A 14164-nucleotide genomic window follows, 5' to 3' on the forward strand; every position below is an offset into this window, starting at 1 on the left:
CGGGCCGGATCCGGCCCGCGGGCCATAGTTTGGGGACCCCTGATCTAAAGTTAAACACAAAGAGGCTTACACGAGTTACAAATCCAGTATTACACACGCACAGATACTTTTACACATGCACAGATATTTTTACATGCGCACAGATATTTTGTTACTATTTTCACTCCATATGCTCCACCGTTGGCATCCATGTTTACTTCTGCAAACACTGAGCACTTCTTTTTATGGCAGTTGGCAGAACACTGGGAACGCTGACCCTATTGCGCCCTCTGCTGCGCATCCGGTACGCTTTCAGGTCATTTGCCTGTTAAAACTGCAGAACACAGACAGGTCTCATGTGTGGCCCCGGCAAAAAAATCGGAATTGGGTCACTTCAGGCTGCAGTGTGAACTGTGACTGTGACTGTCATTAGACCATTTTAATTGTCATTAATATTTCCCCGTACATCAAGTCAAGTAGCAAGTAGCGATAATAAAATAAGTTGATGAAAAGAAAAAGAGAAATATTACAAGAAAATAAAAAAAAAATCTATATATACTTTTGGATCGTGTCAGCCATCTCCTTCTTTGTAACCTTTCTGTAGCGCTCTGCAAACTGGGAGATCTTCTCAATGTCCTTGTTTCCTGAAAGCAGCTCTTTGAAGGTATCCGGAAATGTGATCATGGCTGGTCCTAGTTAGCATCCTCCACATCTGGTAGCATGTCTTCATTAGCGGCTTTTGTAATTAAGCTAAAATGAGTCTTCACGTGGCTAAAGTTGGCAAAGAACACAAGCACCATGTCACATCAGCCAAGTTTCTCAATAAAACACACAAAGGGTAAATTTGCTTGATATAGTACCTCAAAAGTTGCCAGATATAAGATTTAGTGCGCTATGTTTACAGCATGACAGCTAAAACAAATGGTAGTCATTATAGGCAAGCTTTTTATTTTGTTTATTTTTTTGTCCTCCAGCTGAAAACTGGGACATGGATTCTTGATTTTAAAATATTTGACAATTCTGGGCCCTTTTCAGATTGTCCTCTTCTGTTTTTCTCTGTTACCAATCAGAGGGATGTTGTGCAACTGCAATCAATGTTCCCTGTGAAACACATGACTGTTCAACAATATGCACATTTATAAAGCACTGAGTCAGAAATTTTGCTTAAACAATTTTATTTATTAGAATGCCTTAAAGAAGTTGTTGTAGGACTCACTGGCTGCTTCACAATGCCTTAAAACCAAAGGCATATTCTATGGAGAGAAAATTCTCAAAGTACCTGTGGATTTGTAAACTGTGTAAGCCTGTTTTGTATTGCTTTTGATATTTCTGTGTGTAAAACAATGATTTGTAAGTCGCAAAAAACATTTTGCATGACTTTGGTAACTTTGATATGTTTTTTCCTATGCCCACTCCAATATCAAGAAATTATCAATACAAAATAAATTTACACACACAATTGTGATACAGTTATTGAGTACTGAGGTACTCAATTTTCCAAGGAAAAATGTCTTTGCCCTTTGTCACTGGATCCTTGTGTTGTGACAAAAGCAAAACTCTGACGACCCAGTTTCCACCAACATTTAAATTAATTTACAAATTTGAAATTTGAGCATTTGAAAGCACATTTGAAAGTTGCTGAAGTCGCACACAAATGTTTCTTTGCAGTTTACAATTTGTGTAAACCCAAAATTACACACAAACGTGCTTACACAGCTTACAAATCTAGTATTAAATAGGGAGGAAATACTCAAAATATCTGTGTCTATATGTTACAGTGGTTTTATTGCCTGTTTTCTTCTAGGGCCACACCCAACTGGATGTTCGTGAGGAGCCTGTGCTTTTCCCGCCAGGGTTCCAGCCTTTCACTGTGGTCCAGTGCCAGCCTCCTGCTGTAGTAACAGCCCTCAGTCTACACTCGGAGTGGAAGCTGGTAGCCTTTGGAACCAGCCACGGCTTTGGCGTGTATGATTACCTACAGAAGAACAATGTTCTTGTCAAGTAAGTACAGAAGAAAAAGAATGGATGGTTTGTATTTGTTTCTAATATATTTAGTGTAGCATTTGTGCTCTCCATTAGCTGTTTTTTAACACTGATTAATACCTGGGTCTGTACAATCTAACCATTTTAAATGGATTGAAGATGCAACTTTATGCAGGAATTCAAGATTCAAGTCGAAAAGGCTTAACGATGTTACTCAGTGCTGCTGTCCTGCATGAAGCTAGCGCAATCAGGCCTAGCATATGTCATTTACGCAGAATGCATTGCAGCATAAACATGGCAATGTCCAAATATTTTATTTAAATTAATAAAACCAAACAGCTTACAGTATTTTTACTGCTTTGATTTTACAAAAGAAAACATCTTATTATGCTTATCTAGGGTCGGGTTGTGGGAGCAGGGGCACTGCCAGGAATCTTGGGCCCCATGACAAAAAATTAAATTGGACACCCCTGCACAGCTGCTGTTACAATTTCTTGAGTCTATGTGGCCCATCAAAAGCGTCACAATTTTTAAAGGCTTGCAACTGCCTTGCTTTTTTTTGGTTCAATACTGTTACTAGCACAATATTCACTGCTAGTGAATTTTACATGAAACAGTCTGCATACAGTATGCAAGTAGGTTGCTTAAATTTTTTCTCAGTTTTAGATTACTGAAATGTTTCTCCCCATGCGCAACAGTTATAGGCAACGTGCAAAACATACATGAAGCAATCTAGATTTCTCATAAAATACTATATAGTTGCATTTTATTCAAGCTGCAGTATATAACTTTAATTAAAAAATATGTTTTCTCCATATTTGTTAAAGCTGGCACCATGTTGTGACAATTTGTTACGAGACAGATAATTTGAAAAAAATCGGTCTCCCACACCTCCTCCCTGAACTACTATTACTGGCTAAAGTAAGACAATGTTCTGGCCAAAAACAACCAATCAAAACCAGGAGAAAGGTCTTAGTGCTGTCAATCAACCTCATTCACTCACTACTAAATGCACTAATGGTGGAGAAACAACTTATTGTTGTGAAACTTATCGCTAGCTGCAGCATAGCACAGGGCAAGGGGAGGAAGACTGAGCAGCCACACGAGATTGTGACTTACATTGCTAAAACCCACCTCTTGCCTCTGATTTCTAGATGGCACTGGGAGAAGGCAGATGAAATACATTTTTCACATATTATCTCTCATGCCATACTGTCACAACATAATGATTTTAACAAATATGTAAAAAAATATATATTACATGTTCTTTTACACGGGCTTTATGAGTCCACCAAGTTTGGTGAGTTTTTGAGTATGATAAAGCCCCCAAAAAGCCCCCTAAAGAGGGGGGAAGAATCGTAATAATAAACAGCACAATTACAATAGCACGATTACAATAGGCCTTCGCAGTGCTTAGCTGCTCAGGCCTAATTAGAATAACTATGAACTTGGAATCCAGAAATACTTAACAGGAACAGTGACTGTTTAGTTTATATTACTTTTAACCCAGAAAAGGAATTGGATCAGTCATTCTTTAGCTTATTTTGTCAGAAACTGTAGAGTACTCACTATTTAGAAATGGAATTAGATACTTAGCAACCCTGAACAGGAGAACTTAGTTTACATACTTTAGAACATTAGATTAGTTTTCTTTCCTCTTTTTTCTTTTCCTTTGGTTTGTTATTTTGTTTGTATTTCCTTTTAACTCCTGCAAAGCACTTTGAATTGCCTTGTTGCTGAAAATGTGCTATATAAATAAAATCACCTTACCTTACTTTACCTTATACAGTCACAATAGAACACACTCCTAATTTTCCAACTTTGAATAATTATTGTTTTCGTATTACAGGCAGCGTTGTTGTTATCAATGCATTCCCTTTGTTTAGTGGCTCTCTTATTGTTCGAATGTCACCTGTTGCGGTTCTTATGGTTAGTTTGTTTTGAAGGAAATTTTATTGTTCACGTTTCTGTCGGTTCTTTAAATTACAGGTGCACATTAAATCCCAGTGACCAGCTCGCAATGGAAGGACCTCTGTCCAGAGTAAAGAGCATAAAGAAGTCCCTGCGACAGTCATTTAGAAGAATCAGACGCAGCAGAGTTTCCTTGAGAAAACATCACATCAGCAATACCAACAAGGTAGCATTAACTGGATCAACACTGTTTTATTTTATCCAACACAGCATTTTGCTGTTCTTTACGCCTGAGATTTCTTCCTAAACAGATTCAGGAGGCAAACGCTCGTCTTGAGGCTGAACAGGCCGAGATGGAGATGGCTCCTGTCCAGAGGAAAATTGAAGCTCGGTCCTCAGATGATTCCTTCACTGGCCTTGTTCGAACTCTATACTTCGCTGACACCTTCTTGTCAGATAGTAAATATTGATACCAAACACTGATGAAATTAAGCTCTGTTTATGCACGAAGACACTGGTTTTGTGTTGGTTGTTTTGGAGACTGTAGAAAGTACATTTATGACATATGAATGTGGAATTCATGTATCCAGCCAATTGAAAGGAAGGCCAGACCTTACACTTACTGACAAAGAGGAGGAGACTGAGAATACAATAGCCAGAAGTATGACATTCTTGTTCAGTTGGTTTTAATACATGGTTTGTCATCATCTTGTAGGTTCACACAACACCCCGTCCCTGTGGGCAGGGACTAATGGTGGAACAGTGTTTGCATACATTCTCTACATCCCTCCTGTGGAGCACAGAGCAGATGAAGCTCTTACTGCACAGCCAGGTGAGTGTTTTTACAGAACTGCAGTGTGTTCTCTTACCTCTGGCTGTATAACACTTATCTCGTTTATTCAGCTAAGGAGATCCAGCTGATGCACCGTGCCCCAGTGGTTGGGATTGTGGTGTTGGATGGTCACGGGGCTCCCTTGCCTGAACCTTTAGAGACAGCCCATGATCTGGCTCGCTCACCTGACCTGCTTGGCTCACACCATGTGTTGGTCATCTCTGAGGAGCAGTTCAAGGTCAGAGGCGAACACATGATGCACAGTTTAACTTAGCGGGCTTTGTAAGGAGAAGAGAAATGAAAAGCTGTGTAGCTGACAATCCAATGAATGATTCTTGGTTTGGCAAGTAATAATGGGACAGTAAAATCATATTTTTTTGTTTTCATGCTGCGATTTTTACGGGCCTTACATCCACCATATGCCGCTTATCTGATTTTGCGTTGTGGGTCAGCAGCCTATGCAGGGAGACCCAGACTTCCCTTCTTCTCTCAAGCTACTTGGGCCAGCTCCTACGGGGGAATCCCATGGTGTTCCCAGGCCAGCCGGGAAACGTAGTCCCTCCACCACATCCTGCCCCAACTGTAGGAGTTGAAGTATCTCAAGGTCTTGTTCATAAATGAGGAAAATTGTAGCGGGGTATCAATTGGCAGATTGGTGCTGTGTCTACAGTGATGCAGGCGCATTACTGAGCTTTCCTGGTGCAAATAGCTGAGCCAAAAAATGTGCATTAGATTTTGTAATATGCTGTTTCTCTCTCTCTCTGGTGCTATACAAATAAACTTAATTAATAATAAAAATAATAGATTTTATTCACAATGCTCTTTATATCTTATGATCTCAAAGGGCAATTGAATTTAAACTGAGAAATTTTTCCTCACCCTATGAGTGTAAGAATCAGTGTATGAGTGTAATGCTTTGCATTAATTTATTTTTCATTGTGAATTAAAATATGTGGGATGATCATTTTAATAGTGACAGAACATTTCTCCTTGTGGAGGTGAAAGTTGGTTGCAGAACCAGGGATATGTGGTCAGACTAACATTAATCAGAAACTGGGCTTACCTGTCATTTTTTGTTTAACTTGGGCTGTACCAGTTTTAGTTGGCACATAGCTAATAATAATAATAATCAATATAATTTGTACCGCACTTTTCATTAGAAAAAAATCTCAAAGTGCTACACAGTGCAACTAAAATCATAGATAAAATCAACATCATAAAAATCATGTGGAGGCAGAATAGGCTTGCTTAAATAAAAAAGTCTTTAAGCCTCTTTTGAAGTGAACCAGTGGTTGCGGAGCTCTCAAAATTTCTTAATGAGTGCTGTAATCTATTTACCAAACTGTTCCAGTCATGCTGGAAATATTCCTTCATGCTACCAATTTGCTCGCCTGCTTTTTAATGAACAATTAACCATTCATTAAGAGGGATGTTTATATCCCTTTTCTTTTACAAATTGATCTTCTCATAGAAAACTACAAACGTTTCAAGTACAGTTTAGTTGTCCAGCTTTGTAAACTTGGTCACCCTTTTATTTTTACTGAATCTCAGCTCCAGATAAAAATGTTTTTTGCTTGATGAAAAATAACTATTATTTTTAGTGCAAATATGTGATCTGCTTACAACTAGAACTGGATGCATAGCGACCTTTTTTCACAATTTTTGCTGAAAGTTTTGCTGTATTTTTGTGTGTTTAGGTTTTCACTCTGCCAAAGTTGAGCTCTAAGATGAAGCTTAAGCTGACTGCTGTGGATGGGTCCAGGGTGCGGAGAGTGGGTGTGGCCTGGTTTGGCAGCAGCCGAACAGAGGACTATGGGGAGAGTGGATTGGTTTTTCTGACCAATCAGGGTGACGTGCATGTGTTGTCACTCCCACATATTAAAATGCAGATTAGGTACCCCTGCATCCGACGGGAGGATGTCAGTGGCATCGCCTCCTGTGTTTTCACCAAGCAAGGCCAGGGTAAACGTGCTTCTCTCTATTGATTTTTGACCTGAGATGCTGTTTCCTTCTTAAATTCTAATATATGCCAAATAATTAAGGTGTGTACAAATTCACTTGGTATTTAGTACGTTGTCCAGTGATGAGATTTTGTCAATGGTTATCTAGATGGTATTAAATTTGACAACATTCTGTTAAGAAAGGATAACTAAATCTGCAGTATGTAACTTTTACTACAAAGTTATCCTAGAGAAGAAAACATTCTGGAATTGATTTACTCACACATCAGAGATGGAAAAGGAAACTTCATAGGCTAAACTGGACCTTTCTCATTACATATTCTGTGCACAGTCTACAGATGACTGCTGAAATTTAACAGATCAGTAAAAGAAGGATCAACCTCAGCACTGTCTGAAGTCAGCATCCTCCCAGGAAAATCACAATCAATTCCTAAATAACCACACAAATGAAAATGAAACTTTATTGTCTATAAGGGACAACAAACAAAGAATGCAGATAAATTTACAAACAATAAAAATTACAATAATGACTGTGACATCCATAACACACACAATACAGTGTGTATTATAGACAGAGACTACTACAGCCTCTGTCTGAGTTTATCATCTCAGATTTTGTTATTGAGGTTAACACTAACGGGGACCAATGAATTCTTGTAGCCTTTTGTGTTGCATGTTTTCTCCATGTATTTGTGAGCTGATGGCAGTAACCTGTAATGAGGATGGCTGGGGTGAAGCTGTAAGGAAGGAGTAAGGATACATTAAGCCTTACTCCTTCATAGTTTGGAAGCTCTGCAAGACCTAAAATGTATATTATAGTTCTCAGAGAAAAAATGGTATTGACCAAAAACCATTGACGAAAGATATACAAAGCTTAGAATTTTGAAATGTCTAAGAAAACTGCTGTTAGGGCCTACTACTCACTAGGAACTGGCCCTTTTACAGGCTTTTACCTGATGTCTCCATCTGAATTTGAACGATTCTCTTTGTCAACTCGCTATCTGGTGGAACCTCGCTGTCTGGTTGAAGCTCCTCTTCCTCCAGTCTTTTCCAACCAACACCAACCAAAGCTTGAAGGAGCCTCATCAGCCCTCAGGTACATGTTCTCTCCCTATTTTCCCTTTTGATTTCTAGATCATTGCTTCAGTGAATATCACATACGTATTTGTCTTTTTTCTTCATCTAGATGTACACAAGACACTGAGGATGCAGGTAATTTAATTTCACACACCAATTCTGCATTGGCATTTGGCTTCTAATGACTGTGTGTCTGGGTGTAGTGTAGAGTCAATTGTTGCTGTTGACTAATGTGGTTGTTCAAGAGTTATTTTTATTTAGTGTCATACACTCATGCTTGTGACTGTACTAATGTGAAGGATCCTCTATTTGTCTGATTGTGTGTTCTAGAAAGTGCAGCTAGACGTGTTATGGAGCATGCGTTGCTGAATGATGAAAGTAAGTCCTTGAGATAGTGAAGAGTGTGATGAAACATGGAACTTAAAATTCCTCAATATAGAATCCATTTCTCCCTAGCTTACCCTTTTTTGTTCTTATTTTGGTAAATATTGAAGCATGTGCTTTTCATATTGGCAATAGGAGTAAACCTTTTTCCCAAGAAATGTTTAATTTACTTCCAGTATAGTGAGCAGCTTCCCTCTGTGACTAAGATGTTTTTCCAGGACTAACACAAAGATTTTACTTCTCATGTCTTTTTCCAGAGGTTCTACTGGAGATCCAAAAGTCTTTAGAGGGTGACCAGACGTAAGTATCTGCCCTGAATACATCAATATTAGTTTTAGAAGCAATCAATAGTCACTGGTATTTTCTTAAAGAATCATTTGTTATTTACTTTAAAGATATGAGTAAATTTATTTAGGCTGGCTAAAAAATAAAAAAAAAAATGTGTGAGAGGCTAACGGCATTGCATCAACTTTTTGCAGTGATATCTGGTGGTGGCACTGGGTGGCAAATAAAGTTTATAATGGATTCGGTAAACTATCTGAAAAATCCAACATTGACAGTCTAGAGACTGTTTAAGATTTTTAATTCAACTAAAGATGAACCAAAACTTTAAACAAAACTTGGGATTCTTCACTATATGGAAAAACGAATACAACTCTTCCAGGAAAACATTCTGCTATTTTTTTTAGCCTCCAGACTTTTGGTGCACTGAACAATAAGCTTTTTTTTTTTTTTTTTTTTTTTTTTTTTGCAGAGTTTCTATATTTAATATTCTATATCCATGGATATAAAAGATATTTCTATATTTACATCTTCTTCCCATTTATTTTTAATGTAGTCACGCTTGGGAAGTTGTCTTTAACTTTGATATAGTTTTGAGAACTCTTGTGGTTATTTTCTTGTAGCTCTACTTTAAAACTGCAGTATGTAACTTTTATAAACATTTTTTTTCCACACATTTATTTCACATAAAGTTGTTCTGCTTTCTCTCAGGGTTCTGAGTGTTATCTAGAAACAACAAATCAGAGCTTGGAGGAGTACTGTTAATCACCCTCACATGGATGCTGCTCATCCCTCTCCTCCTTGCTCTCTATGCTACCTGCTATGCTAGCAGGCTCTGCTGTCTTCCTGACATACCTGTCAAGTTGTGGATTTAAAAATAAAGGAAATTTTCCACCACCTGCTATGAGCCGTCCCACCTTACATTTTAAGGCAGGTTTATAAGAAATTTAAAATAACTGCCTGTCAACCACTTACAAGGTTGTCCTGCTTTTCAATTAACAGTTAGGTGTACAAAGTACACCCAACTGTGGTGTGTAACACCTAACTGTGTTACACACCACAGTCTAAAACCTAATTGTGGGGCCATCTTTGTTTGGCAGGTGTATTTGGCAGACCATCACTTTTTGGCACAACACTTGGTTTGTTTCCACTGTCAGCACTAGCCTTATGAGAACTGCCTCCCCAGGTACTGCAGGTGGTAGTTTTCGCGAGGCTAATGACTTCATTCAGTTTAGAGAGGCACATTAATTCTTATTTGAAATTATTATGTTACAATACTGAAAAATTACCAGAAAATACTAATATGGCAGGAAAGAGGCGTAAAATACAGTAATTTCCCGGCCAAAACAGGAGGCTTGCAGAGCCTGAATGCTCAGACTAATTAGTGTGGCCATCGATGACGGCGAATAAATGGTTTTCTCCACCATTAGCACATTAACTACCAGACTTGGTCAAGATTATCTTGCAAATGAGATTTCTAATCTCAATGGGATTTTCTTGATTAAATAAATTGAATAAAGAAAATTGAGCAGCACATACACAAGGGTGGGTAATGACACTAAGACACTTCTACTGGCTCTGATTGGTTGTTTCTAGTTAGCACTGGGAACACAGAGAAAAAGAAGAGGAGCTCCATTTTTTAACAGATAACCTGTTTAATTCCATACTTTCATGGCATGTTGACAGTTTGAACAAACATGTAAAAAGCATATTCTATTCTAAAAGTTATACACTGCAGCTTTAAAACTCCTACCATTCACACGGCTACCTGGGGTTTTACCTGGTTTCAGTGTGTCTCCTTGTGCTTACTTGTTCACTTATGACTGATTTTATTGTGTCCTGTTATAGTTCCATACATTATTTTATTCTATGCAACAAATGTCTCTTAATTTCTTCTTTCATTTCCTGGTTGTTGCTGACATTTATTTTCCAGAGTGTTTTGTTCCTTTTAAGTAAATGAATATTGATAAAGACAATAAAATGATCAGGTAAATCGGTTGTTCCCATTTTGTAATTATCTACTCTGTCTTCCATATTTATATATAAAAAACACTTGAAAGAGCGTGTGGAGGAGGCTAGAATGTATTGTCTCTTAAGCGGATGAAGATCCCGCCATACATCAAACATCTGCAGCTCTATTAATTAGCTTTGAGAGTTGGCACCTCTTCTGTCTTCTCCTTGTTCTTGGTTGTCAAGTTTGTAATTTAGGGTGAAATTAAAATACCTGGCAGAATAAATTTCTTCATTATCTGCAGACAAGCTCATACAGCATTTTAAGAAATCCTATCATGAATAGGATGTGCATATATATTAATCAAAGTAACAGCAGGAATTCCAGTTTCCCTTTTAGCAATAACATATTTATCCTCTCCTTTATTCTTGTGATTTTTGTTTTGTTTTTATTTTTTCAAAGAAAACCACAACTGAGATGAGTATTGCCATTTCCTTCTTGGCACACTCCTTGTATGAACTAAAAAAGTTGGCTTTTATATGAAAAAAATTGGCTTTTTTATGAAATTAATTATTCATACCCCTGGTAGGGGTATGAATAATTTGAGGTCTAATTATTTCAGTATAAAGTCTCCAAAATTACCTTATTCCAGTTTAAATTACATTACAAAATGTGGAAAAAGATAAAGTGTCGAATATTTTTAAAATGTACTTTAGATTAGAAAAAGTGAGATTTTTCCTTCATTATTCAGTAAATGTTACTGTACTTAAATACAGAATAGGCTAAGCATTTCAGTTTTAAGGTTGAAACTCTTTGTGGTTTGTCTAAAGGGCATTCCCAGGGAATAATGTGAAGAATGCTGTTGTCTGAGATCAGGTTCTCAACTGCTCAGGTAAGACTGCTCAATTATTCTCGTATTTTGTGCATTTTGGGTAATTTACTGTTTACGTTTTGTTTTTGTCTCCTTAGAGAATAAACCCATTAAAATGTATGAAGTGCACTGCAGTCACACAGCTTCTCTAACCTCCTGCTTGGAACACACAACCACTACTGATTCCTGATCCTTCTAAGAGCCATTTTAAATGGAGGCCAAAAGGCTCACAGTGCTGCAGCTGTTTGAGTGCCTTAAGGATGCAGCAGACTGAAGGATGAGTCCAGGGCCTGCCTGTGCCTTAAACACGGCCTCCTTGGCATGGTGACTCGCTTCCAGCTGAAAACTACATTAAATATTTTCCTTTTCCTGCCCACAATCTGAGTCCATCAAACCAGTTGTGATCAGTCCTCATAGATGCAATGAATACCTGTGGTAAAAGTAAGTTTGGGGAAAAAAAATTAATTTGAAGTTGTGTTTTTTTTGTTTTCTTTTAAACTAAGATGTTTGTGGGTTTTCTTGTTTGTTTGCCAGTATTTGTCTGTATGTATATTGTAGTGATACACATGAATTAGCTTGATGCCTAAATTTAAAAATATATACTTTAAAAATGTACTATACTATATTTTTCACCAAAATTCTTTATAGCTTCACACATTTTTAACGGGACACTAGGTAATTTTATACGGACACATTCTCTAATAAGGTTCATGCAGTGAACTAATTTTTAATTTCCTATTTTTTTGGTTTTACTAGGGGTCATAATTTTAATAATGGCCTTTTAAATGTAGGTCTTTGTTGTATTACGATTTCTCCCTTTCAGAATTTATGATTTTCTGTAATCATAAGATAAATTTGAAAAAAGGGCTGTTTCTAAATTAAACTGTTACTTTTTAGGGGAAAAAAAGATTCTTGTTTGTTAAAAAAAATGGGGATTCACACTACATTCTCAGTCCCACCCCTTTCTGTTAACTGTAAGGTAATCTGACCACAGGTACTTGTGCACTACAGCTCAGCACACTGTTCTTCTTTTGGGGGGAACTTTGTCTAGGGTTTATTTTTTATAAATATTATTATTGTTATTGTTTTGTAAACTGTTTAAGCCAGCAATAATTGATGTGATTTTGGAATGTAATTGTAAGTGATGATAGAAAATTGTTATATACTGTATTATGTATGTGACAACTGTGCCTATTTTAACTGGGATTGGCTGCTATTTAGATCACACTAGAAAATATTTTGGTACTGTGTGTTTGAATGCTTGGTATTTTAGCATCATCTTGCAATATATTTTTGTAGTAAACTGATTATGAAACCTGATATTTTTCAGTTGTATGAAATTTTACACTGTAGTTTTCTTATACACAATTATATGTTTTTCCTAAGACCTTTTGTCTGGTGTCATGTCTGTGGTACAAAGGTTTGTAAGAAATTACCTTGTTAAACAGCTAATATCTTCAATTTCCATCACCTCCATCTTAACCTTGAGTTAAGCTTGTTTGCCAGCACAATTAAACTCATAATCAATAGAGCAACAATACATTATTCACCATAACAACCACTAATTAAAAAAAAGGCATATTAAGATCAGATGTTTTCTTCCAGCTTTTAAATAATTTCAGCAAGGACGATAGCATAGATAGATAGAACAGCTGCATTATTGTAAATAAGAACTTACCTGATTAAATTAAGGTTGAATTTAAAATGTTGAATTTAAGCTTTTTATTTCCACCCTACAAAGTTCCTGAGTGCCTCTGTCCAGAGCTGCTACTGTATGAGAATAAACGGGGCGTAAAGTTTGAAATGCTGCAGCTTCCATTTCCTTGGCACACTTTTGCATTCGTTTACAAAGACTTACGAGTAGCAGTATGAAAGAGCTGCATTAGCCAAATAAACCACCTTACATGACTTTATTGTGTGCTATGGATTACCAGACACATAAAAATCTGGTCCCTGATTTGTCTGGTAATCCATAGCACACAAAGTTGTCAAACACTTTGCCACCTTCTTCGCTTTTTGGTTTGGTATTCCAAATGCAAACTTTGTATAATGATCAGTAATAAGAATGTATTTTGTATTACTTAGATCTGGTTCAAGTGGCATCTAGTCCAAGGACCACAATTTGATCTACCCTCCTAAAAAAACCTCTAACATCACTAGTGTTATAAAGACCTGGACAACTCCATATTATACACGAGGAAATCATGATTTAATCAGACACTTCAAAGGCTCGGGATTGTGGAGCACAAACAGAAAACTAACTGGAAATAAAATGTGAAACTTTTATTGCACACCTATAACTGCACCAAGAACAAAGTCACCGGATTTTTCTCTTATGATTTCATGCTTAGTCGTTCACAACTTCCAGAAGACATGGCAATTGGCTTGCAAGTGGAGCATCAGTATTCATTCCGATTTTGACGAGCGATTGCAGCCTTGCCTTGAAGAGAGCTTTGAGGCTGCTTCAAGGAATGTGCAAAGTCTGCACCATCAAAGTTGGAGGAAGGAAGTTCTTATTCAAAATGTTTGAAAGATTGTGAGCAAATGGGAGCAAGACATTTCATGAAATGAGTTGGAGATTTTTCTGCATATAATGTGCATGTAGAAAACAAAGCTGATTGACCTACCCATCCTCCCACCGTCATCTCCTTTTTTCCTTGCTCATTCCCCCAAGTCAAAGATGCCGAACAAAATCACACTGAAAACCTCAAACAAAAAAATAGAATCCTTCAGAAAAGGACCCAAATGAAGAGCTGCAAGAAAATAATTTTTGACGGGAGTTTTCCCAGCCATGGATTTCCCCCAAGACATTCATGTCCCTTAAATGGTCCCTAAAATATTTTTACAATGTAACATTTTGAGAAATTTCAGGCAACACTTCCTAAAAATTTAAAGGAACTTTAATATTTCACACAGGGTTAGATATGTTATGT

General features: G+C 37.2%; 1 protein-coding gene across 1 annotated transcript in view; it reads left to right on the top strand.

Moving 5' to 3' along the window:
- llgl2 (LLGL scribble cell polarity complex component 2) overlaps positions 1-12618 on the top strand; it is a 91878-nt gene extending 79260 nt beyond the window's left edge. Inside the window, exons 18-29 of the mRNA XM_016665877.1 lie at positions 1784-1980; positions 3952-4099; positions 4185-4332; positions 4589-4705; positions 4777-4943; positions 6403-6667; positions 7612-7762; positions 7853-7878; positions 8074-8121; positions 8385-8427; positions 11191-11252; positions 11330-12618. Of these exons, the coding sequence (XP_016521363.1) occupies positions 1784-1980; positions 3952-4099; positions 4185-4332; positions 4589-4705; positions 4777-4943; positions 6403-6667; positions 7612-7762; positions 7853-7878; positions 8074-8121; positions 8385-8427; positions 11191-11230 (1350 nt within the window). The 3' untranslated portion in view covers positions 11231-11252; positions 11330-12618. The remainder of the gene's footprint in view (positions 1-1783; positions 1981-3951; positions 4100-4184; positions 4333-4588; positions 4706-4776; positions 4944-6402; positions 6668-7611; positions 7763-7852; positions 7879-8073; positions 8122-8384; positions 8428-11190; positions 11253-11329) is intronic.
- The last annotated feature ends 1546 nt before the right edge of the window (positions 12619-14164 follow it).

Source organism: Poecilia formosa, unplaced genomic scaffold, assembly GCF_000485575.1.
Source record: "Poecilia formosa unplaced genomic scaffold, Poecilia_formosa-5.1.2 Scaffold629, whole genome shotgun sequence".
Classification (NCBI taxonomy): Eukaryota; Metazoa; Chordata; class Actinopteri; order Cyprinodontiformes; family Poeciliidae; genus Poecilia; species Poecilia formosa.